At 43.0% G+C, this 25,017-nt stretch overlaps 1 protein-coding gene across 2 annotated transcripts; it reads right to left on the bottom strand.

The window, feature by feature from the left end:
• Positions 1-556: 556 nt before the first annotated feature.
• Yipf5 (Yip1 domain family member 5) lies at positions 557-24,524 on the bottom strand. 2 transcript variants are annotated; one of them, XM_048331347.1, is made up of 7 exons: positions 24,506-24,524; positions 12,334-12,338; positions 11,056-11,175; positions 7,251-7,423; positions 5,209-5,354; positions 2,985-3,166; positions 557-1,491 (listed from the first exon to the last, which is right to left on the bottom strand). In XM_048331347.1, the coding sequence occupies exons 3-7, from the start codon at positions 11,163-11,165 to the stop codon at positions 1,329-1,331; spliced, it is 774 nt and encodes a 257-aa protein (XP_048187304.1). In that variant the 5' UTR covers positions 11,166-11,175; positions 12,334-12,338; positions 24,506-24,524; the 3' UTR covers positions 557-1,328. The 2 variants fall into 2 exon arrangements, with proteins under 2 accessions (XP_048187304.1, XP_048187303.1); XM_048331346.1 differs by lacking the exons at positions 12,334-12,338; positions 24,506-24,524 and adding an exon at positions 11,618-11,762.
• Between the last annotated feature and the right edge of the window lie 493 nt (positions 24,525-25,017).

The following is a 25,017-nucleotide window of genomic DNA, read 5'->3' as shown; positions in this document are numbered from 1 at the left end:
TGTAACCTCAAACCAATTAGTTTTTCTCCAGAGGATTAGGAATTAATGGCACAAAAAAACCTATTTGCATGCTATCAGAGATTAGAAATTAAAATCTTCTTACAAAAAATGTTTTACTTAACCTTGTTATGCTTGAAACCTCGTTCTAAAAAAAGGAAATTAAGTCTGGAATTGTTTTTTACTCTTAAAGTGTCCTCTTAAAAAAGGTTAACATTTATCTGTACATACCAAACCTTTCTCTTGTTACTAGGCTTGGTCCACAATCAGGCAGTTTCTCTAGAAAAAGCCAGTGATCAACACATAGCATATAGTATTGTCCTACATATTCACTTGTGAGGGAATATAAGATCAGATAAATCTGATAATATAAAATCAAATAAATTTAAGACAAGGAAAATATAATTCAGTGATTAGTTCTCATTTTTTCCCAATTACATACTATATGTTTTCTATTTTAAAATGAAAGGTTAAATTGGAATTCAAAATCAAATTCTAGTTGCAAAAACTGAGACACACAGAAGAGTAGTTTAATAAAAGTAAAATAAACACAGTAAAATTAATTGGTAAAGTTTTAATAAGCATCAAATAAATTTTACAATAACTGCAATACTGAATTGCGAAATTTCAAATTTTCCTCAAAATGTTAGCAATTTCCTTTCTTCTGGGAAACATGGACACCCAACTAAGCATTGATGTGGCCAGTTGATATGAGCACAGAATCCAAGCAGCCCCCCTCCATTTCATGTCTACAATAACGTAGACTGAATTTCTCATGTCTCTGAATTTTACCAAAAATTTCTTGAGATAATTTATAAGAATGTCAAATTTCTGAAGTGCAAACTTATAAAACCCTGCATATGAATTTTTGTCTGTTTTTGCTGTAAAGTACTAACTTGAGAACAAAGCAGTTTTTCTTTAAGTCTCTTGGAAAACACTTGTGCAATAAGTCTTATTTCTTGCTTACTATAACTGTGCTGCTTTTAAGAAAGGCTATCAGCTTTGCGGTTGGTTTCCTAGTTGATAAAAGTCTATCAAAGACGTAATTTCTAAGGAAAAAAGTTGTTTTTCAAAGGCTGCAGGATCAGGAAGGAAAAGCACTTCTTATCTGTATAAACACAAACAATTAAAGCTAGCCACACTGCAAGTAAGTCCACACAGTATTTGGGTGTTCTATAAAAATGAACAAAAGACACGTGTTCACTTCCAGGCTCGCACAGTCGACTGGAAATCTTGAGTTGAGCTGCAGCTGTTTGCTGGTCCAATTTGAGAGTTCAAAGTCCTTTCTGTGTATGTGGCCCCCGGATGTCTGCATCCCAGACAAACTCAGTTCAAAAGATGGAAATTAGGGCAAAGACTCCATATAACAAAGCACAAGGATATGCTACTAGAAGTTGCTGTCCTTCCATGGCTAGTGCAGAAATAAAAATCTTGGAAGCAGAAAAACTACACCATCCAATAATCCCAGCAGTCAGGATGATTCCTATCATTCCTCTGGAAACAACAACAAAAAAAAAAGGGGGCGGAGGGGAAGAGGAAGGTGAAAGGGAAAAAAGCAGATAAAATTAGACACACACGTAAGGACACTGCAAAAAGACCTGTCATCTTACAAGAATATGATTTTTAGCATTTTACAAAATTTAGCATTCAAATGCTAAAATTTATTTCTCAGAGAATTCAAGGATGCTGAACTTTTTTTTTTTTTTTTTTTTTTTTTGGTTGGTCATGGGGCTTGAACTCTGGGCCTGGGTGCTGTCCCTGAGCTCTTCTACCACTCTGAGCCACAGTGCCACTTCTGGTTTCCTGGTGGTTAACTGGAGATAAGAGTCTCACGGACTTTCTTGCCCAGCTGGCTTTGAACTGAGATCCTAAGATCCCAGCCTCTGGAGTAGCTAGGATTGCAGGTGTGGGGCCCGGGCACCCAGCCTGAACTATTCTTGTGATCAAAAGTTCATTTATAACTACACTTTGTACTTTTAAAACCCAAGGTTTTCCAACTTTGGTGCGACTGTTACTCGGGTTGGATGTCTTTGCTGTAGGGCTGTTTTATGCATTGTTAGGATGTGCAGTGACATCTGTGGCCTCTACCCATATGATATTAACTTCCCTTTCCTCGTGGCTGCCATTCCAAAACGAACTGTCTCCAAACACTGGCAAATGTCCCCTGGGAGGCATCATTCTTCTTGGCTAAGCAACTGTTTTAGTACAAAATAACTTCTGTAAAACCCAAATAGTAATATAACAACTATTAACAAAAGGCAACAGGTTTTTCACCAAAAGGCCAAAGAAGGAATAGTGCAAAATAATCATCTTGCCAAATTTCTGGTAACCTCTTCTCTTGTACCTCCACTTTATCACTTTCTCAGGGTAACTTTCCCAGTATAACAAAGCCTAACACTAGCAACATCTAGTACTAGCCACAAGGAGGTGCTGAACTGTTGCCAAAGAATGCACAACAGCCACAAGAAAAGCTGCATTAGCGATAATTTCTACTTTTGTTTTTAATGTAACCTAAGTTATCATTTAAAAATTACACATAAAGATGCTTTCAAATACATATGAGAGTCAAATTACTTTAACAAGAAATAACAGCCTTGTCACAAAAGATAAAGTCAAATAGGGAAAATGCACTTATTATTCCTATAATTTCAGTAGGCACAATGGATTCAAAAAGTCTGATATGGTTTAAAACATATTAAGGAGGGTAAGCACAATGTTTACACTAAATGACTAAATTTTTTCCATGTATGATTTAGTGAACATAGCTCTTTCACTCATTATTGCTATGACCCTGGTAAATAAACACAAAACTAGTAGAATTTTTGATCATAGGTAAAATAGAGCTATTATAAAAGATCTTCAAATTTATTCCTCCTTTCACTGCTCATCAGTCAAAAGCATGCAGAATAGCTCTCACCTATAAAACATGGTTGTTGTTCGTTATCTCAAACTGAGGTAAACACTATTAACACAGAACCGGCACTTACTGTAAAGAAAATATCACTGCAAAGCTGGAAAGGAGGATCATGGGAAGAAGACAATATCCAAGGACACTTGCCACACAACCAAATGAGACACCTGTCATACTCATCAAGTTCAGCAAACAAAACATTCCTAGACATCCAATTGCACTGATCCCATACACATAGCCAAATTGGATTTTGCCAGCCTAGGAATAAGGAAAAGATAACAGGTTAAGTGAAAGAAGGAAGATATCTGGGACCTTATTTCATCTAAAATGGCACATATAGGAAATATTCAACTTGTGAGTACCAAAAATCTACAAAACTATATACTGTTCATTCAGGAATCAAAAGAGCAGACTGGTTTTTAATACTATTTTAGTTTAAAGTATCACTTCCCAATATTTTCCACTTTCCTGGTAGCATATGAGGTTGGCTAGAACTGAACAAATAAAGAGACAAAATCAGTGTACAATTATCTAAAACAGTTCATATCTAAAAGGAACTTTGGCAGATTCTAAGCAAATAAACTACAAAGACAAGATGGAAAGGCATTTGAAATGCTTGGATAATTGCTATTACTCAAAAGCACCCAATTCCAACGAACACGTGCCAAAGCAACTTATCCCAAATGGCAGATGAAACTACAAGCTTCCTAATACCAAAAATAATTTCATCATCCCACTATATGAGTGTTAGATGACCTAGGAAAAATTAAGCCAGGGCTCTGTGGGAAAGGAGGACAAAAATAAACAACAACAAAAAAGAGGAATATAATAAAGATATTTTCTCAGTTTTTCAAATTGTTGGTTAGCTTTTATAGTTCTTTGGTGAAAGAAACCCGTGAATTTTCTTGTGGAAGATATCACTGAGCACACGTGGATAGTAAAGATCAGCTACTTGGAACGACTTTACTCCTCAAGCTATGGGAAGCAACATGGCATCGGGTCACACTGTCACTGAACAGATAAGACCTTCAAAAAAACTACTTCGGGGGCTGGGGATATAGCCTAGTGGCAAGAGTGCCTGCCTCGGATACACGAGGCCCTAGGTTCGATTCCCCAGCACCACATATACAGAAAACGGCTAGAAGCGGCGCTGTGGCTCAAGTGGCAGAGTGCTAGCCTTGAGCGGGAAGAAGCCAGGGACAGTGCTCAGGCCCTGAGTCCAAGGCCCAGGACTGGCAAAAAAAAGAATCTATAGATTATAGTAGATAGCAGAGTCTAGATTTCTGTTGCCTTGCATTTACTTATAAATACTCGGCTTAGCACATGGAAGTTTGAAGCAGCTCAGTGGTGTTCACTGATGTATTTATCCATGTAGCAATAATAAAGCCTCATTTGCACAATGCTTTGGACTTTACAAATAACCTATTTTATCTTCAAAACAATTGTTAGGAGGGCAGCGGAGGACTATTATCTATTACAGGGATCTGAAGGACCGAGTAACTTGGTCAAGGGCAAAGTAGGAGCACTGAGTTCAAGCTCAGGTCTTCGACTATTACATTATTTATCTCATAATGCAGATATGTAAGAAAATAAATAGCAATAGTTATCTTCACAATGTTTTTGTTTTCAATATCCTTTAGTATCTTGTGGACATGGTGGGGTAGAGACAAAAGTTTGCTGTCCTTTTCACGATTTAATTCATTAAAAGTTAATAGGGGGGCTGGGAATATGGCCTAGTGGCAAGAGTGCTTGCCTCGTATACATGAGGCCCTGGGTTCGATTCCTCAGCTCCACATATACAGAAAACGGCCAGAAGTGGCGCTGTGGCTCAAGTGGCAGAGTGCTAGCCTTGAGCAAAAAGAAGCCAGGGACAGTGCTCAGGCCCTGAATTCACGGCCTAGGACTGGCCAAAAAAAAAAAAAAAAGTTAATAGGAAAGTAATCTTCAGAACAAAACACTAAACAAGATCTACAGATTTAAAACAAAGTAAAAGTGTGTTCTTTTTTTTTTAAAGGAACAAGAGGGGGGAAAATATTGTCAATCTCTGAAAAGAAAATATCTAATGGAGGATTGAATCTATGTATGATTTACTTACTTATTTTTTCTTTGTTGTTTTAGACCACTTCCTAGAGTAAGAAATTACTTTAAAAAATGTACTATCAATGGAGAAGCACTGAAGAGGGCCAAATTCAAGTAGCTCAATACCATTCACAACACAGACTTGAGGTACAAGTAGTTTCAAAAACGCCTTTTGGTGCTATGTTCAAATCTCACATTGACAGAGGAAACAACTGTCTTACCAGTAACAACGTGGCTCCAAAGGCAAGGCAAAAAACCATCGGTCCTGCCAAGTCAGTTTCATTCATGATGCTGCCATCTGCTACTTTTAGTGGATGTAGCACTGTTAGTGTTTTTTGCCAGATATGGTCGAAATTGATTCCCAACTCTTAAAAAAAAAAAAAAAAAAAAAGAAGCAACTAGGATTTGTGATATAAGTTAACAGAATCAGTGTTGGACAGGGAAACAAAATGAAACACCAAGCACTGTAACAGGATCTAGTATCACTCAATGATAATACTCGTGAGAAGTCTTCAATGGCAGTCTCCACTGTTTGCGGTGTTTCTCGTCAATTAACTTCTGGTTTAGGGCTGGAAAGGGTACACACGACTATACATCTACGACAGTTTTAGTAGTAAGGAGCTCTTTACCTAAAAATTCAGGAATGTCTAGAGGCCTTGTGAACAACATATAAAATTAGGTCCCTGTGCCTTCTCAAGGGAATATTTATGACTTTCATTGTACTTTACAAGGGTACTTCTATGAAAATTTCAGAACTACTACAATACATATTTGCAATATAATTTGAAAAGCACCATAGTTGAAATTTCATAAATTCTGTTAGTTCATTTTCACAGGAACAAGGAAATTACTAATTCCTTTCATGTCCACAGACTGAATTAATAATCTAAAGTAAGCCATATGTTAATATGTCCCCATATTAACACAATGTATTATAACCATTAGAAATCTGGAGTCCGCTGACCAAATGCCGTTCATACACACACTATTCAAAATGAGTTACTTAGTAGAAACCTTTTTACTCTCTAAGATTATTCTATTAAAAGTTAAAATGGTAATATCTTCAGATTAAGATTCATTTTTTATGACCAGTTGGATACTACAGAGGACATGTTACACATCCCTACTGAAAACCCTGAAATCTGAAATGCTCTGAAATATAAACATTTCCAACATTAATACCAAAAATTCAACATTCCAAAAAACTTCATTCATCTACTGAGGGGCATCTGGGTTGGTAACACATCTTAGCTATGGTAAATAATGCTGTAATGAATACGGTTGTGCTGGTGTAGTGTGGTTTTGTTTGTGATCCTTTGGGTAAATGCCCAGAAGTGGGGCTGCTGGGTTGTAGGGGAGCTCTGTGTTTGGCCTTTTGAGGAATCTCCACACTGCTTTCCAGAGTGGTTGAACAAGCTGACACTCCCACCAACAGTGCAGTAGGGTTCCCTTTTGCCACATCCTCACCAGCATCTGTTGTTATTAGAGTTCTTGATAATGGCCATTCTAGCTGGAGTGAGGTAGAATATATATACAATGGAATTCTATGCTCCCATCAGAAAGAATGACATTGCCCCATTTGTAAGGAAATGGAAGGACTTGGGAAAAAAAATCACACTAAGCGAAGTGAGCCAGACCCAAAGAAACACGGGTTCCATGGTTTCCATCATTGGTCATAATTAGTACATGTCTAGGATAGTCCTAGCAGGGGATCACAATAGCCCAATAGCTATGTACATATGATCATACAAGATGATGCTAAGCGAAATGAACTCCAAGATATGGAAGCAATAGGATTTTCGTTGTTGTTATTTTTAATGCACTATGTGAAATTATTTCTTTTTTCTTTTGTTTCTCTTTCCTATGGTTTATCCTCTGTTGTCACTGTATTTGATTTTGTTACACTGGGTAATGTATATACGTTTATCTGAATTAGGGAAGGGAAAGGGAACACCAAAATGGTGAGACAAAGGACAAAGGGCGGAGCAATGCAGCAGTGAAATTCACAAGACAATATGCTGGAAACTAACTGTACAACTTAAGAGGGGTGCAGGAGGTAAAGTGGGAGAAAAATGAGGGAGAGGGTAAGAAGTTTGACAAAAAAAAACCAAAAAACGTACTCACTACCTTACATATGTAACTACAACCCCTCTGTACATCACCTTGACAATAAAATTAAATTATAAAAAAACTCTTCAAAATCTGGAATACTTCTGATCCAAAGCATTTCAGAGAGGGGACATGCAGCCTGGACAGCCTATACCTTCTAGTAACGGTGGCTCGTCCTCAAAGTTGTTTCCATACAACGGCTGGCTTGTGGCTTGCGTGTACGCCTGAGTTGGTTGGTAAATCTGCCCCGTGTACGGCTGCTGTGGCTGCATCATGTCTGGAGGGACGAATCGGCCTTGTTGCGAGTAGTCGTAGCCAGCATACTGCCTACAGGGCAAAGGGAATACAATTCTCAGACATATTCCAACCCCCAGCCACTAGCACCCCTCAATTCCTAGATGATGACTGCACAGACAATTCTTAATTACGCAACTTCTAGAATAGCCACTTGGCTACCATCTAAAGGGCTGAAATGACTATGAAAATCATGTCGATTACCTATACCAACGTCATCTGTTTTATAGAAAATCTTCCTGATGAGAACAGTATTAACTTGTGCAACATTTAGGCAGTTTAAAAGTTACTATACTTTAAAACATCAGGAGATCAACAAATAAGACTTAAACATCTGGTCTATTTTCCTCCCTTAATGATGGTACATAATATATTGGTTGTGAAATAACTTATTGTTTCAGATGATGGATGAAAGCTTAGGATAACATGTTACACAAGTGGATATACACTGAAACACAATGCTTCACTCTGCATAGTATATTAACTTTTCAAAAATGATTAATTAAATCTCTTCAATTAATATCAGCTGAGTATCATTGGTTCACACATGTAATCCTAAGGAGGCGGAGGCCTAGAAGATTACACTCTGAAGCCAGCCTAGGCAGAAAAGCCAGTGGGACTCCATCTCCAATGAACTAGCCAAAAGCTGGACTGGAGACATGGCTCAAGTCAGAGTACTTTTACATTCCATGAGCAAGAAACTTGGGCAAGAACTAGTACTGGCATGCACTTGTGGACATGTGTGATGCATGACACAAAACTATTACTATATATTGCATCTGAAGAAGTATTTAAAATTTTCACTGTGGATTATAACTTCAGTATGGAACAGAAGTGCTATGTCCATTTGTCTGCTTCCCATATTGTCACATAATGAAATTAGTGCACTGTGGGTTTGGGACTTAAGGCTGACAATTATTAGTGCTTGTAAGTCAAGATTATCTTTACAGAAAACTAACTCATACCAACCTCTGTGTGTGACATTGAAAATAATGACCAGTAAACAATTTGATACCAGTTCTCGATTCATTCTCAAGTACCAGTAATTTTACCAAATGTAGATTTTTGCAACATTAATGCAAATGTTAGCTCACCTAAAAGGGTATAGAATGTATTCGTATTGTTAGGAAAGTACCTTTTGACCATTGAGCTTCCTGAAAAGCCTCAAGAATTCTACAAGGTCTGCAGTGTACATTGAGAACTGCTAATATAATACCATAAATTTCATATATAGAAGACAAATATTTGCAAGATTAGATCACTTCAAAGGTGGCATTACTATACCAACTCCAAGATACAACATGAAAAAGATGATGCTATAGAACTTTACAATTGCCTTCTCAGGTAAGACCTCTTTAGGAAAATTTCTGACTTGCACCTGTTAATTTTAAACTCAATCATGTTATGGTTGACATGTTCTGCACAAAATCAATGTAGCATATGTTAAATCAATACTCTTATAAGCACTCTGTATCAACAACAAAGACAAAGCCTCTTAACACATTGGCATAGGATGGCCTACTTATGTTCATGAAAATCCTCAGATACTCTGTAAGACTATCATGAGGTTAATCAAAGACAAAACCATAATATCTAAAAAAAAAAAGTAAATGGATGAAAAATAAGTGTCTGAGATTAGTATATATTTTCAAATTATATCTAGATTCATACACTATGATCCTTGTAGAATTCTCATAAATGGAAACTACAAAATGTTAAAACCGACTTTAGGGCAAATGTAGAACTATAAGACTAATATAAACTAGAAGACAATCTGAATATTAGGCTACTTGAATCTAGATTTTCAACAGGGAGCTAAAATTGATCAGCAGTTTGTTAGAAAAAAATATTGCTTAGTAAACTGAGATGGTCATTTAAAAATACTTTTAGGTAGCAGATCTATTTGCATATATCTATACATAGATATACACACACATATATATATACACACACACACACACACAAACATATATGTCCAACTTTTATAAAGCCCAGAAACTCACACTACTGCTCATAGATTTCACCTTTTGTTTTCCCAAGCATCAGCAGTAAGTCCATATATACTAACTGGTAGTAATGGCCATGTAAGTACCTAGAATAAAAATTCTTCCTAGTATTGAAGCAATGCTTACTGTTATATTGTATGGTTAGAATGAATTTGTGAGGATAATCAGCAGAAGACTGTATCTACACAACTACTATGTAGAGACCCAAATTAGATGATTATAGCTGGAATAAAGAGGGCAAGCCACATATTTAAGTTATACAAATAAAGTCAGTATAGAAATATAGAGACAAATTATGTTGAATCTAAGGATAAAGATCATTCTGTAAAAAACAGGCAGGCAAAGACAGATTCTCCAAAGGCCTACTGCTGATCTATACAAGGATTTTGCAGATGCACTCTAGCTAATATTGCAATCATTTTTCTAACACTTGCAGAACAATCATCAAAGTATATTTAGGCAAATAAATGATTGGAAATATCCATGATTTTTCTAATTCTGCCCAATTAACTGATCAAGAGATAAATTCTCTTTGGTATGGAATTGAAAATTTAAGAGAAAGAAATCAAAGTAATGCATAGGAGATCTTCATACATGATCATTTGTTCTACACATTAAATGTGATACATATTTCATTCAAATGAAGCATATTCACATAGCCCAGGATTATAAAAATGATAACCTACCTAAAACATTTTGTAGTGGGGCTAAATTATCTTTTTGCATTCTAAAAAAATGTGTGGCATATTCATTCAATTAAATTGATTGAAAACATTCTTTCCGCATTCTTCTCATAGACTGACTAGATAACGAATCGCCTTTGCCCTCTTTCTGGGATGGCCTTTATGAAGTTTGAAATTGAGAATCCACAAGAGAAACAGATGACACGTAAATTTTATGAAGTTATACACACACTTAGAGAGCAGTTAATGAGTATAGAGGTGTATTTCTGGAAAACAGGCCCGCAGTGTTCATAAGATTCTTAAGGGAGATGAGGACCAGCTAAACAAAGTATAGGAAAGTCTAAGAAATAAAGAATATGTCTCAGATAGCCTCCAGTTAATTTTTTTTTTGGCCACAAACACCAGATACTATGAAAAGATCATTTTTAACTGTTTAGAGACTCGTCAATCAGCGACTAGTCACTTCGGTGAAACTAGTCAATAAGGCTTCTATAGGAAGAGATAAAGATGCTACCTGAAGGTCACAACCTTACACTATTCAAGTGTCGCTAGGCGCTCTCAATTTCAGTTGACAATTTTAGTGGACCTATTTGGCTAACAGGCAAGTCTTTAAAGGATCTTGACTCTCACTGGTTTGCTTTCCACTAGGAACCTGGGGTTCCCAGATGACTCGGAAATACTGTTATTACCGGACAGACTACTTCTCTCCTCTGGGCACACAGACCTGGAGGTTTTGCAGAGGACACCCACCACATTTTACATAGCGTGATCCCCAAGAAAACTAGTATATACATATATAATATATATCATATATAATATGTATTATATATATATTACATATATATGATATAAAATGACATTCCTACGAAGGGTTATGTTTACACATTCAGCAGCTCGGGGCGGAAGCAGACATCCTCAAGCAGGTGCTTCTCAAGAGATAGAAAGGAAACAAGCCGCCACCGCGGTATAGAGTTACTTGCTGTAGGGTCCTCCGCTTCCTCCATAATCATAGGACTGCTGAGCCTGGTCGTCGATGCTGTAACTGGTCTGGAAGAAATCTGGGCTCACGTTGTCGAAGCCTGACATGGCAAAGGATCTGTCAAGGGAGAGAGGGGGGGCGGGAGGCAAACCCTTGTTTACACCCAGGGGCGTCCCCAATCCGTTCCTGCAGCGAGTGAATTTGGACGGCCAGGGAAGATCCCCAAAATTGCAGAAGAAAGGATCTTCCCTGGGACCGGGGTGAAGGTCTGGGGCGCAGGGAGGCCCTGAGCCCCCCCCCCCCGCCCACACCCCAGGCGCCCCTCGGCCTCGGGGGGGGGGTGGGGGGGGAAACGCTGCGGCCGCCCAGCAAGGATGGCGGCTCACCTGGACACCGAGCTCTACCGCTGAGCGGGGCCGGGCGGGCGGGCGGGCGCGGAGCCCGCGGGTCGCCCGGGGAGCCGCGTGTGCGGACGGGGGGCCGGGGAGCGGGCGACGGTGGGTCGGACCCCGAGGACCGCGGCTCCGAGCGCGGACGCCGCGGGCCGCCGGACACTCACCGAGGGCGGCGGCGGAGGCGGCGGCGGCGGAGGCGGCGGCGGAGGCGACGGGGGTTCCAGCGGCCCCAAGCAACGCCCCCCCAAAACTCAACTCCAGACCGGGTATACCGGCTCCGTCGCTACGTGTCACCGGTCCAAAGAACTGCTTCCGGGGCACGCCCGCCCGCCCGCCCGCGCAGGCGTCGTGGACGTCGTCTGCGTTCTCCTCCTGGATTGGGCAGCGGGTGTGTAGGTGGGCGGGGTCCTGCGTCTGGGCATGCGCCGTGATGATTGGCTCTGGGGCGGACCAATAGGAAGAGGGAAAGTGCTTCCGGCAGCCCGCTCCGCAGTGCAGACGGGCCAGGCGCCGGCGCTGGCCACGGTCGGTCCTCCGGGCCGAGGGATCCGGGTGGGAGGGGAAAGCGGCCCCCCCCCGCGGGCTGCCTGCACCTCCGCTCGCCTCTCTCGGGGCCCGGGGAGGCGGCGACCCCCCCCACTCCCCCCCACGGCCGCCCTCACTCACCCGGGGCCGGGGACGGCGGAGTCGGCAGGCCGCCGGGGGCCGCGTCGGGGGAGCGGCCGGGAGCGGGGCGGGTGGAAGGGGGCGCCGTCCCCGGGCTGGGCCGGGCTGGGCCGGGCCGGGCTCCCCGGGGCCCCGCAGGCGGGCGGGGCCCGGCAGTCTGAAAGACCCTATCTCCCCCTCTCTACCCCCCCAAAAGCGAATTCCAAATATAAACCAGGTCCTAACTGAGGGGCCAGGGGAGAAACTTCGAGACCGAACACCTCTGTGCTTAACGTGTAGGACATTTCTGTTTACCCAAGGAAGATGGATATGCCCAGCTATGCGCCTAAGCACTGACTTTGTACTGTTCACTCATCATCAACACTTCTCTCTGTGAATAGTTACCTTGATCATTAACTTTTAATAGTGCTCTGTCACTTCAGTTGTATTACAGCTGGACCGTTCTTTTCACCCTTGCCAGTCTTGGGGCTTGAACTTAGGATGCGCGCCTAGAGTGACAGCCAAACATTCCCGGTCCTCCAGTTAATTTCGCAGACGAAACTAGAGAGAGGGACGTCTATAGAGAGACAGCCTGGTAAGTCATTCCCTAAGAGGACGCCATAGCCCTAAAGGCCGAGGAAGAACACAGCTGGCTGGACTTGGATCCACATGCGAAGACGGAGATGGATTTGAAGAAATGTCACAACTGGACAAATTTGAAATTGCACCTTGAAAAGTGGGTAGAAGCTAAACACACACACACACACACACACAGAGAGAAGTTAACTTTTTTAGGCAGAGGAGGATGAGGCAGTTTAAAAAGGCATACTCCTAAGTGTGTGTTAAGAGAGTATTTGGAAATATGCAGGAATGGGAAAGAACTGAATAATTTAGCTTGCTAGTGAATGACCAGAGGATAAGGTGCTAAGGGGATTGAGGCAAATTGTGAACAGCAAGTCAGCGTGGTAAGGTTTTGAGCAGAAATGGGACACACGTTTCTCAACAGCGGCCACTTGTTTTTTCCACAGTCACCTTTGTCACTTCTACCAGCCGCTTCAAGTGAGTAGCCCACTGAAAAGTGTGGCTTTGACATTGAAGTTGCATCAGGCACAGAAGAGGAGGCAGGAAGAGGAGAGACAGACAGACAGACTGACCAGGGCTCAGATTAACTTCTTGCTTAGGTAGTGTGAAGCATATGTAGGCACAGGGCCTGAATTTGAATGCAGATGCTCTGACTCTAAAGCCTGCACTCTTAACCCCGACACTGAGGGGAGAGATAAATAAGCCTTGGAGTTGCTCGTAGTCTGGTAAGAGAGACAGTCTCCTAAGTAGTCACGTCCATGCAGTGACAGGAGAGGAATAGCCGAGTTAAGGGGCAGTGGTGACTAAGCCTGACTCGGGGGAGGTGAGGGGTCGTTGAGAAGCAGGCATATTCATTTGTGTTTACATAACCCATTGCTCTCTCACCACCTGCTTACCCACAACCCATCTGCAGCTCCTTCTGAGCCTCTTTCCGGTGGATTTCCCCAGCCTGCCTTCACAGGTTGTGGCTTATCAGCCTCAGCCGACAGACAAGAGTAGGTTTCTCTCAGGGGCTACAAATCCTCTTCAAAACCGCTTTGGAGAAGGAAGGAAAATAACAAGATAGCAGCTGCGTGAACCACCCTCCTTAAAGGATAAGGTATATGGTGATCACATGAATTGACATGGGATGGCCTTATCACGTTCCCCCGGGAAAGGAGAAAGATGCAGGTCAAACTCCCCCCAAATCTCAAGGCTGTGTGTGTGCAACACCACGTGGATGAAAGGAAAGCCGTGTTCCACGCAGATCCTCCTTACCTAGAAACTTGTTTAAACCTGGAGTTCTTAGCCCAGCTCCCGATACTCTTGCCAACCCTAAAGTAAAACAAGTCTAAATATACAATTTCCTCATCTAGTAGTATGTGTAAGCTGCACACAGGGGTACGCGTGCTACCTACTAATTCAAGCACATCTACTTCCAGTAGGGTTGGAGGAGAAAGCTGCCAGGCCATGAATTCAAGTCCCAAGACTGGCACAAAAAAGTTTAAAACAAAAAGGATACTGAGCAATATATGAGAGATGGCAAAAGCTGCATTTATTGAACCCTTACAATGGGGTAAAAAAAGTATACTGCTCAACACTGTTGTATAGTTTAAACCACTGTAGCTCAGAAGTGACATAACCTTCCCAGCTAGATGATAGAGCTGGGGTTCAGTTCCAGCCCCCGAACTTCCTGGTTCCCAAGCTGACTCATCATGTCTCACTGCTTTGCTGTGTCAAAAACAGTCATTTTAGTACTTAAATTATGTAGTAGGTTTCTTTCCTTTTCTAGCTCAAACTTGTGAATAATTCATTTTCAGCAAGGAAAGTTAACCAATATTGTTCAAAAGTTTTTTTTTAATGCTGAACAAAACTAATTATTGTTCTTAGTTATCTTGTGTGATACACTTGCCTTAAAGAACTATTGCTTACCCAACGTGAACTTCCCCATATTCTCAGGCTGTTCTTAATTATAGGTGTGTTTTTTTCTTTTTTTTTTTTTTCTGGGTAGCTAGACTAGAAATAGGGCTCAGAATCCTCCCCCACCTCCCTCCCCCAGACAGTTAGCATGCCCTGTTTAAGTGTGAGAGACCTGCTTCTAGAATGTCTACTTGAACTAGATTAGTGCTGCGTGTGAGGGTTGTGTAGCATGGTACCGGTGGGATACGCTGCTGCTATCAACCTTGAGAAGCAGTCATTCATCCGTCTGCTGGTGTGGTGCTATGCCTCTGGTCATAGATGTCTTCTGTTTATCCTTTACGTTCTTCCCCATTGCAGTGAGCCTTCTATTGACTTTCAGTGCATCAAAGGATTTCTAACAGCCAAAAATGGTCTGCTCATCTGGGATTCTTAGATCATCTTTTTTAGACACACTTTGAGCTGTTGCAGTAAAGCCTGCTTACTTACTTACTTACTTTATTTATTTATTTACCATGCGGCATCTTCATCGATCTTTTGCCTATTACATCTTTTGCCTGCTGTCTTGAACCAAAGAGCTCACTGGCATGCAAGTTACGGCAGATCAGGGACTTGGCGGAGCACATAAACAGATGGGGTAGGGTCACTCAAATGGCTTTTAGCCTTAATTGGCTGAGAGCCAAATATAAATTAGCCATATGATCTACTGCTGGAATGGATTTACATATAAAATATTTCTGAGACGGCCGGTCCCCTAAGGAATCAACCTGACTTAGAGCCGTTCTAAATGAATTCTAAATGAGTGCCTGTGATTTCGTGCCCAGGAAATGTATAGTGAAGCGAGGTGGCATTTTTGTTGGTCTGCTAATAATTTATTAAGGGCTGCAAAGCATTCCTTTAAGTTTCAGTAAAGGAATTTAGCTTTGAGTTTCTCATAGAGAAAGACATAAGGTATGTGGGATTGGTAGTTAAGGCCTTTTCAATTTAATTATCAAGTCATTTAATTTGATAAATTTGATTATCCATAAGCAGAGTGGATTTTAAGGAATGAATTTAGTGTAATTATGTCAGTAGAAAATACTCGATTTGAAATGTATGCTTTGCCCCACCTATGAAACTGTAACCCCTCTGTACATCACTCTGACAATAAAGAAATGGAAAAAAAAAAGTTAAAAAGAAAGAAAATATTCGATCTCTGACCTTTTCAGGAGTAGTCCTTTTCCTAGTCTCTTCTTGTTATAAAAATTAGAATTGTAAAGGTGATCAGGACAAAGGGGGTGACAGTTACATTTCTTTTTGAACAGTGTCACCCCCCCTCATTTTTCCCTGTTTTCTTTTCCTTCCCGACCCATCACCCCAAGTTGTATAGTTCATAGTCTCTTTCTTCCACTTTAGCTTCTGAATTATCTCTTTGCAGTGTGAACTAAAAGAGTTTTGTTTTTTTGTTTTTTTCAAATTTCCGGCTAGCTTATTTCTCTGGGGCCCAACCAAGTGAAACTATCCCTGCTCATATGTAGAGCCTAGTTTCTTGAAAAACAAACATATCAACCACTGTGCATTCTCAACCAACAGCTTGTTCTGACATGACCCTGGCAACTTTTATTTCCTGGAAGATTCTGAGCATATCACTCTTGTTCCTGCAATTAAATTAAACCTGCATTAGTTAATTGAGTAGCTTTCAGAAGTTAAATCTTGTACTATCTACTGGGAGATACTAGATGAATATAAAAAGAACTCTGCTCATAGCTTTCCTACAAATAAATGGAAACGACCAAGAAAAAGTATTTCAGAGCATGGCTGCAATTCTCAGAACCAACCTTTCAAGTTCTGTGGTAAAATGATCTTTCTCCTTGAGTTAAATCTTTCCGTGCATTCTTTTTCCTTTGCTCTTCAATCTTCTTGTTGTCCCTATTAGCAGACTCCACAGTTAGTATTCATTTCGAACAGCAAGTAGAACGTGTTTGGATTTAGTTGTGGAAAATGCCTTGGACAGATAATTACCACACTGAAATAACTGCACTGAATCACATCACAGAATCATGTAAGATCTTTTGGATAAGCCAGTCTCCTCATCGCCTTTCCACCAATTATCCTTTGGAAGGTTTAGCCACTTCCAAAGATAGGCGTGTGTGTTTCCCTTAGTGAACCAATTATGACCCTCCCAAGACAAATGTGATTAGAGTTCCCATGATCCTACCCTGCTTTCCTGGCAGGGAGAAGAAGCTCTCAGAAAGAAAGGACTCGTGACTTCACCAGCATGAGGGTGTAACATGGTGTCTCTCCTACTCATTCACAAAACCCAGGAGCTATGCAGAGAAATTGGTGGGAAGAGATGACAGAGCCAAAGCCAAGTGTAGCCATGCTGTCTATAGCGCACTGACCACTCCCTATGTGCCCAGCAAGTGCAGCACATTAACTTGGATCCTTGCATTGATACTGCTGCATGTAATTTTTAAAATTCCTAATATAGAGGGTGCATGCTGTATCCTTAGACAAACAAAATGATTTGCTCCTCATCATGCGGCTGATACATACCTCTTTAAATCCTTTTCTACTCATTTCAAAAACACATTCCCTTTCTTTACAACTAGGATTTTTAAACTCTTATTTTCTATACGCTGTTTCTGATAGTTTAACAGATCCCATGTATGCATATATGCAACTCTTTTTTAAAAACTAAAATATTCTCTAAAGACATTGAGATGTTAATGTAGTTCTGGTCTATTATTCTTTAAATGTTGGAATATAGCATTTAAGCTTCTTCTATTCTGATCTCATATTGCTTATATCTACAGACTGGGAATGAAAATATAGATGGCATATATCTATATATGCACATGTATATATGCATATATATACCAACCAAAATCAGGAGAAGGCCAATATGTATATATGCATATATATATCATATATATATATATCATACAAGGAATAATATGAAATGGTTAAAAGACCATTAACTGGACAAGAGCAGAGATAGGCATTTTTTTTTCAAATAGCTTTTTCTAAGATAGTGAATGTACACTTACTTAATTGTTTGACAGGAATGTTTTCTTTTTTAGTATTTTCCAATTCATTTTAAGCCATAGAGTCAAGTGGGGCCTGTAATCTTACTTATTCTGGAGGCAGAGGCAAGAGGATCATGCCTTTGAGGCTAGCCTTAGGTACAAAAAGAGACTGACCCTCTCTGGAAGAGAGAAAGTTGGTGGGGGGGGCGGTTGGGGAGAGAGAGAGAAAGAGTGCAAGAAATAAAAATACAGTCAGTGTATTGGTATTTCTGTTGGCTAGGCCATACTGACCAGATGACAGTTTTCATATCCAGGCGTGGAAGTGGGATTTACTCTGCCTCATTGCCAAATTCAACACACCTAACTTGGAGCTAAGCTTCCATGGTCGAGGACAAGCTTCGAATGTGACTTCCTGCTGGCTCTACTACCGAAATGCGTGCTTCCCTTTGCGCGTATAAAACCCTCCCACACTTTGCACTCCGCTATTATTTTCAGTGATGTTGCATTCCTTCCTAAAGAGCAGCATTTATTTTTTCACAGCTGTGTATCTTTTTAGGAAAGATTAGATCTCAAAATGATACTTGCCTTGCAAGAATGTGGTCCTGTAGACTTCTATTCACAAGCACCCTGGTGATAGAAACTGCTTTTGCTTTCATTGGTATTGGGTAAGAGTGGAGTTCAAGAGTATTTTCAGGGAGACTATGAGAGAAACGACTGTACTAAATGGCTGCCATTAATTTAAACTTGTCGCTGAATGGGAGGCTACACAGGGTTCCCTGGAAGGGTCTCCCTCCTCCATCTTTGCACAAATCTCCTTCAGATTGTCTATTGTAAGGCTTTACAAGAACCAGCAAAACAGCTGCTTATTGACTCAGTCCTTTGTTTCTTACCTGGCAATTTCCTGCTTAGGATGTCTTTGCCATCGGTCCCAGTCCCAGGCTCTCTTTAAAAGGAGACAGCTTTATTTTACAGAAGAAAGCAGAGGCTACCTGAGATTAAGTGCCTTGTCCTAAGGCAGAGTGAACTATGTGAGGTGAAAGACTGCACTGTAGCATCAAGCATATCCAAGGAAACGAAAGCAATGTTCAGGAACCTGTAACTTCTAAACCATTGTTTCCAGGGGGTGTTTTCGTATTTAGTATGTACTTGTGTAGGATTAGTGGAATTCTGAGATGAAATCCAATTCAGCTTTGAATCTCAACTCTCCAGAGTCCGGCCAGATAAAAGACAGGTACTAGATAAATTTGTGTCAAATAAATGGATGGGTTCTAATGAAGCAAAAAAGTCTGGAAAAAGTGAGTGGAATTTTTATTTTTAACCACTGGGACACTGATTATTTGCAGCTTCCCACTCTGTTGCGCTGTCTCCTTCACCAAACGCAGAACTCTCCTAAAATTAACAAACACATTTACACTTCTTTGAAATTCCATACTGGGGAGAGCAAAGATCTTGAGAGAACAACTCTGTTTCAATCTCAGCATCATTCGTATTTTCTCTGTGTCTTCCGTGGGGTTTCACAACAACACATGCAACTACGTTTATCATGTCACGAGTACGGATGGCATTCATTCAACATCCACTAAGAGCCCCACAAGGCACCTGGGGACACTTGCGTGCACCATAACGTTCCATCTGCGCAACACACCTCTTGAGGGCATCTTCTCCTCGATGGAAGATACCGAATGCCCTACCCAAGGTAGACAAGGATGCCCAACTGAGGATTGATGAGTGCAGCGAGCCCTGCAGGGCTGGCTTTCGTAAACATCGGCTATTAGGATGACAAGGTGATACCACAGGAGAACGTGGAGCACATCGCACACGCCATCCTCGTGTGGGTGTGTTTATGAGGTCGGTTCTCCCCCCTCTGCTCAATTGGAGAAGAAAGGGAAAGGCGTTAGGGGTGAGCAGGGGGGATTGCCTTCTGCCAAAATGAAAACTGTCTATTGAGACTAGAACCTTGGACATTCAACTCGGGGTATGTGTCTGACCGGATGAAACAGGAAATACATGCTGGGATGTGTTCACTCATTTTTTTTTTTTCACAATTCCCCTAACATAGCTCTTGATGGCGATATGCCGGACTATGACAAAGAGCTCGTGATTCCCTTCCGAGGACTCCGTTGCCGTCTGCTGTTCGGCCTTTGGGCAGCTTGTTTCATCCCGCAGTGTTTCAGCCGATGGCTGCCAGAAAAGAAGAAGAACACCAGCGGTGTTCTGTGCTGACGCGAAGGACAGGAATCCGCTCAGGGCCTCCGCTTGGCGTCTTGCCTCCCGCCGAGGCACCCAGCAGCCGGGCTTCCTGACACTCGCTTACTCCAGCACTGTTGACATCACTCATGCACGATGGACTGCTGCGTTTCCTCCCAGCCCGTGACCTTTGAAGATCTCACTTCTCATTGTCTGTGTCCCTGAGAGCAAAGGAGCAGAGAATACTACATCCGGGGAGGCAACTTGAGGTGTACAGACCCCGACGTGGTGAGGATCCACACTAGCCTCAGAGCAGACCCCTGACCTCTCAAAAGGCCAGGGACGCCATAGTGAACTCTTGACGTTGTAGGTAACCCCAGGAGTTGGCAAGCAGAGATCAGGAGGATTGTGGTTCAAGGTCCACTTGGGCCAAAAGCAGGTGAGGCTTCATCTCAACAAACAAGTAGACAGCAGCATTTCATGCCTGTAAGCTCAGCCCTGTGACCGTCATGAATAGTAGAATCAGGGTGTAAGCCGACCTCCTGGAAGAAACTAAACAGACAAACAAAACAGGAGTCCCCATCTGAAAAGGAAGTAAAGTTAAAAGAGTGTGGCTCACGGCAGACAGTGATGGCCTAGCAAACGCGAGGTCCCGATTTTCACCTCCGCAAGCGGCAGATGTTCCCAAAGAGAGCTAGCGAAGCAGTTGTTTATTAATGACTGTTTATAGAATAAAGAAATGCATTACAAAACAACGTAATGTGTCCCCCTGTTGCAAGTACAGGTAAGTCCAGGTAAGTCACGAGTCACAACATTTGGTTGTTTCTTGAGTGTTTTGCCCTTTAATCCTCAGAGTGTATCTCTGAGGGTGTGTGTGTGTGTGTGTGTGTGTGTGTGTAATCTCATTTTGGAAAGGGCTCCCTGCCCCTCCATTCCTGTTTTTTTTCATCTCTTCCAGTTCCGATGTAGAACGTAAACTTCTGTGCTTTGTGTTTGTTTCCCATGAATTATCTATTTTCCAATAAACACTTGTACCTACAGAGGGTGAAAATATTTATTAGCCATCCATTTTTCAGAGGACTGATATCTAGAATATGTAAAACTCAAAAATATATATAACAACAAAAAAGCAAATAACCCAATCAATAAATGGGAAAATGATCTGACAAGATTGTTCTCAAAAGAAATAGTCAATAATATATGAAAGAAATGTTCAACATCTTTAGCTCTCAGGGAAATACAATCCTAACTTCTGCTGAGATTCCATCAAGCTAATCAATAAACATGCAAATGAATTGTGCAGACAATTTTCAAATGAAGAAGTTTGAATAGATGACGAATACATGAGAAGATCTTTGCACTCTTTAGCCATTAGAGGAATGTAAAAATCACAAAACCAACTCCAGTCAGATTGGTTATTATCAAGAAAACGGAAGTCAGCAAAAATCCAGGGGATGATGTAGGAACAGACAATCCCTTACACACTGTTTGTGGGAGTGTAAGTTCCTCTGGCTGCGATGGAAGTCCGTATGGAGGTTTCTCAGAAACTTCCAAGTAGAATTGCTATGGGATCTAGTTTTACCACTCCTGGGTATATTCTGGAAATGAAGCCATCATAGAATAGAAACAGTAACATACCCATGTTTATTGTGACACTGTTCACAATAGCCAAGTTATGAATCCACCCTTGGTGAATAAAATATGAAACATAAACACAATGGCATTTTGTTCAGCCATAAAAGAGAAATGGATGGAACTACAAGTCATACTGTTAAGTGAACAAAACATAGGAAACAAATATTACATAATGTCTCTCATATGAGGAACTAGAATGAAAGAGATGAAGTAGTAGAAAGACTACTAGGAAAAAATAAGGAGGCAGAGGGAAGGGAAAGATTGGAAGGGTATGGGGGGGTAATTGGGAGGGTAAACACAACTAAAACACAATACGTGCATATATAAACATGTTCAGTTAATCTGCATTAATAATTTTAAAAAGAACTACTTGTCTGAAGAATAACTTGTCCAGCCGGGTGCTGTAATCCTAGCTACTTAGGAGGCTGAGATCTGAGGATCACAGTTAGTAGCCAGCTCAGGCAGGGAAGTCCATGAGACTCTTATCTCCAATTAACCACCAGAAAACCAGAAGTAGTGCTGTGGCTCAAGTGATAGAATGCTAGCCTTGATCAAAAGGAGCTCAGGGACAGCGCCCAGGCCCAGAGTTCAAGCCCCAGGATTAGCGAAAAATCAAAGAAAACAAAAAAAAGACAACCAAAAAACTATTCCAATAAAGCCCAGATCACTGAGCTACACTCTGAATACTGACTTTTTCCAAATTCAGAATAGTCTTTTAAATTGTAAAACCTTTAGCTGTGCAACTTTCATGATCAGAAACTCTTTCCAATGACATTGTTGAGTTGAAGAATTCATGTAATTATCGTGAAATTTTTCTCATTTTCTCTTTTTCCTCTCCACCCATAGTCTAGAAGATTTATGGTTAAAAAATAGTTTGTATCTGGCTGAATAGTCAATGGTCAAAAGCCTGCCCTGCTATTGTATACCTGGGTGACATTAGGAAATGCTATTTTGTACTGTCCTTTATTTTCTGAAAAATCTCATAGAAAGTTTAGAGTGTCAAACATGCGTTTAATGTGTATTTTTAAACAAATTTATGGCAATTAAAATATTTGGAGACAAGGGTATCACATTTCAATTTGTAAAAATCTTTTTAACTCTACTGTGTCATTAAGATGCTTTGTATAATGCCAAACCATCGCTGGAGAAACTAAGTTTAATAAATATCAAATAGATTTTTCTGTAAAAAAAAAAAATCTTACATCGGATGGTCTTATTTCTGAAGTCTTTTTAGGGCAGATTTTTCTCATTCTCTTTCTCCATCTCTTCCTAAGTGATCCACAAACATATTTCAAAACCAGAGCTCCCAAACTGTTGTGACAGCATGCTGGCCGACACACTTACAAATAAAACAGTGGCTTCCTTTACAACCCCGAGCTAGCACCTAATGTAGCGCAGATTCAGATTTATCTTTTTATTGACCTGGAGGCAATGAGATACTTATTTCGTTGTCATGGTGAACTGTGCATAGAAACTACACTGAAAGCACGATTTAAAAAGAAGAAGAAGGGGGAAAAAAAAAACACCTTAAAGAAAAACCTCAAGTGGCCAGATAGCGCGCGAGTGCACTGATGGATTTGAACACGAGATGGCAGTGTAAGTGCACCACACAACCTTTCCCCTAGGAGAGTCCAGCGTTAAAGTCCTGGTGAGGGAAGCTAGAACAGGTTAATGCCTTAGTTAAAGAAACAAAGTCGACTATAACCGGGTTTCTGGAGGGTTAGATGATACTTTGTATCTGGTGACCTATTGGAAGATTGTTTCAAAGAAAAGTAAGCCATTGACCCTACTCTTTAGGGCGTTTTTAAGCTAGTTCTTGGGGCAAGTGTGGGTAGCAGATTTAGATGCAATGCATCCCATCAAACTGTGTCTCACGCGTAGGTTCCCCTTCACCTATAGTTTTCAAATTGGAAAAAAAAAAAAAAGCGATTGTTCTGGAATGGAGTGTTCCTCCCATGTATTATTCAGGGAAGAAGTCGTGTATTCTTGTCAGGACTGTGGGCCTTACCAAGGCACTGGGGTTGCACCGGTGGGGGGAAATGGCCTATTTACTGTAAGCTACTGGCTGGGCCATTATTGACTGGCAGCCTCAACTGGAAGCACTTTGCGAGTGGATTAGGTTGCCCTGGAAATGCCTTCCAGAAACTCTCAGCGATGCACTTAGGGGAGCCCCGGGGGACAGGGGTAGACGGTCTCTGGGCAGGCGTGTCTTCCTCCAGTGGGGTCCAGGGCCACGGGCGGGGATCAGTCGGCAGACAGCCTGGGGGTGGAGGCGGGGGTGGAAGGGGCGCAGGGAGCTGCTCCCCGCAGGTAAGCCGAGGCACTGGCTGGCTTTGGCCCAGGGCGAGCTTCCCGTGGGTGCCCCCCCCCCCCCGCCTCCTGGTGCATTGGGAGAGAGGGTCCCCCAGATCTGCCCGGGGTGCTGGTGATGGTGGTGGTGGTGGCGGGACCTTCCCCTTCTCTTTCTCCCTTCGGATGCATCCGACGCCTTTGCGGGACCGTGGCGACTTCAATCCACTTGAGATTGGGGACTTCAATCAAAGGATTTGATTTAGGGGTGGGGGAACCCCAACACCCACAGAACCCCTTGGTGGATGGCACAGCGGGCGGCAAGCGCCGGGGTGTGCGCGGCGGCTCTCTCTGGTTTGGAGGTGTGCCTCGTTATTGGGGTGGCCCTCCTCCCTCCTCGGGGTGAAGGGGGGGGGCAATCAGAACACACAGGGCAAAGGGAAGCCCCCACCCCCTCCTCCCGAGACTCCGGGAAGGGGGGTCGGACAGGAGGCAGGGAGGGAGGGAGGGAGGGAGGGAGGCGCCGCCCCGCGCGCCCTCCCCACCCACCCAGCGCGCGCGCGTCCCCGCCGGCCGGCCGGCCGGGCTCCCCCCCCACTCCCACCCCTCCACCCCCTCCACCCCCCACCCCACCCCCGGAGCCCTATTCCTTTAAGATGATGTAATAGTCCTCTCCCCGGATGGCTCCTTCCCCGCACTGCTGAGAGCCACCGCAGCCTCCCCTCCACTGCTCCGGGGTGCGGGGGGAACTGTGGCCGGAGGCTGCCAGCCTCGCCCCGGGCCTGCGCAGCATGGGGGCCCCGGGCCCCGGCGGGCGGCGGCGGCGGCGGCGGGGAGGGTAAGCGGCCCGGGTCCGCTGGCCGGGGAGGGGGGCGGGGGGCGGGGGGCGGGGGCCCCCCCGGGCGGGGCAGGGCCGGGGTCTCCCTGCCTGGGCTCCCCTCGTGCGCGCCGCCGTGTTCTCTTCCCCCCCTCCCCCCACACCGCCCAACTTTTCCCGGCGACTTGTTTCCACGGGGCTCGGGGAGCGCGCACCGGCCCGGGCGCGCAGCCTCCCCGGCGGGCGGGCGGGCGGGCGGGCGGGCGCTGCTCCCGGGCTCCGCTCCCGCGCTCCGCCGCTCCGGATCCGCGCGCCCCGAGTGCCGGGCGCACGGGGACCGGCGGGGACCGCCCGGGGCGCCCCCCATCCAGGTGAGCCCGGGACCGGCTGAGCACGGCACAGCCCCACGCCCTGCACGGGGAGGAGGAGGAGGAGGAGGAGGAGGATGGAGAAGACGGACGCTTTTTATTTATTTAAATGCGAATCACTGGGCGCAGGTGCTCAG

Source organism: Perognathus longimembris, chromosome 22 (genome assembly GCF_023159225.1).
Source record: "Perognathus longimembris pacificus isolate PPM17 chromosome 22, ASM2315922v1, whole genome shotgun sequence".
NCBI classification, from domain to species: domain Eukaryota; kingdom Metazoa; phylum Chordata; class Mammalia; order Rodentia; family Heteromyidae; genus Perognathus; species Perognathus longimembris.
The sequence above is the reverse complement of the archived record's forward strand: the minus strand, read 5'-3'. Positions and strand labels throughout refer to the sequence as shown.

What these genes read in the sequence shown, in the direction of transcription:
- Yipf5 (XM_048331347.1), bottom strand. Translation starts at nt 11,165, where the DNA reads ATGTCAGGCTTCGACAACGTGAGCCCAGATTTCTTCCAGACCAGTTAC. An exon ending in AGCGGAGGACCCTACAGCAA is followed by an intron (nt 7,424 to 11,055) that starts GTAACTCTATAC and finishes TTTGCCCTGTAG; the next exon opens with GCAGTATGCTGGCTACGACT. An exon ending in TTGGAGCCACGTTGTTACTG is followed by an intron (nt 3,167 to 5,208) that starts GTAAGACAGTTG and finishes CCTTATTCCTAG; the next exon opens with GCTGGCAAAATCCAATTTGG.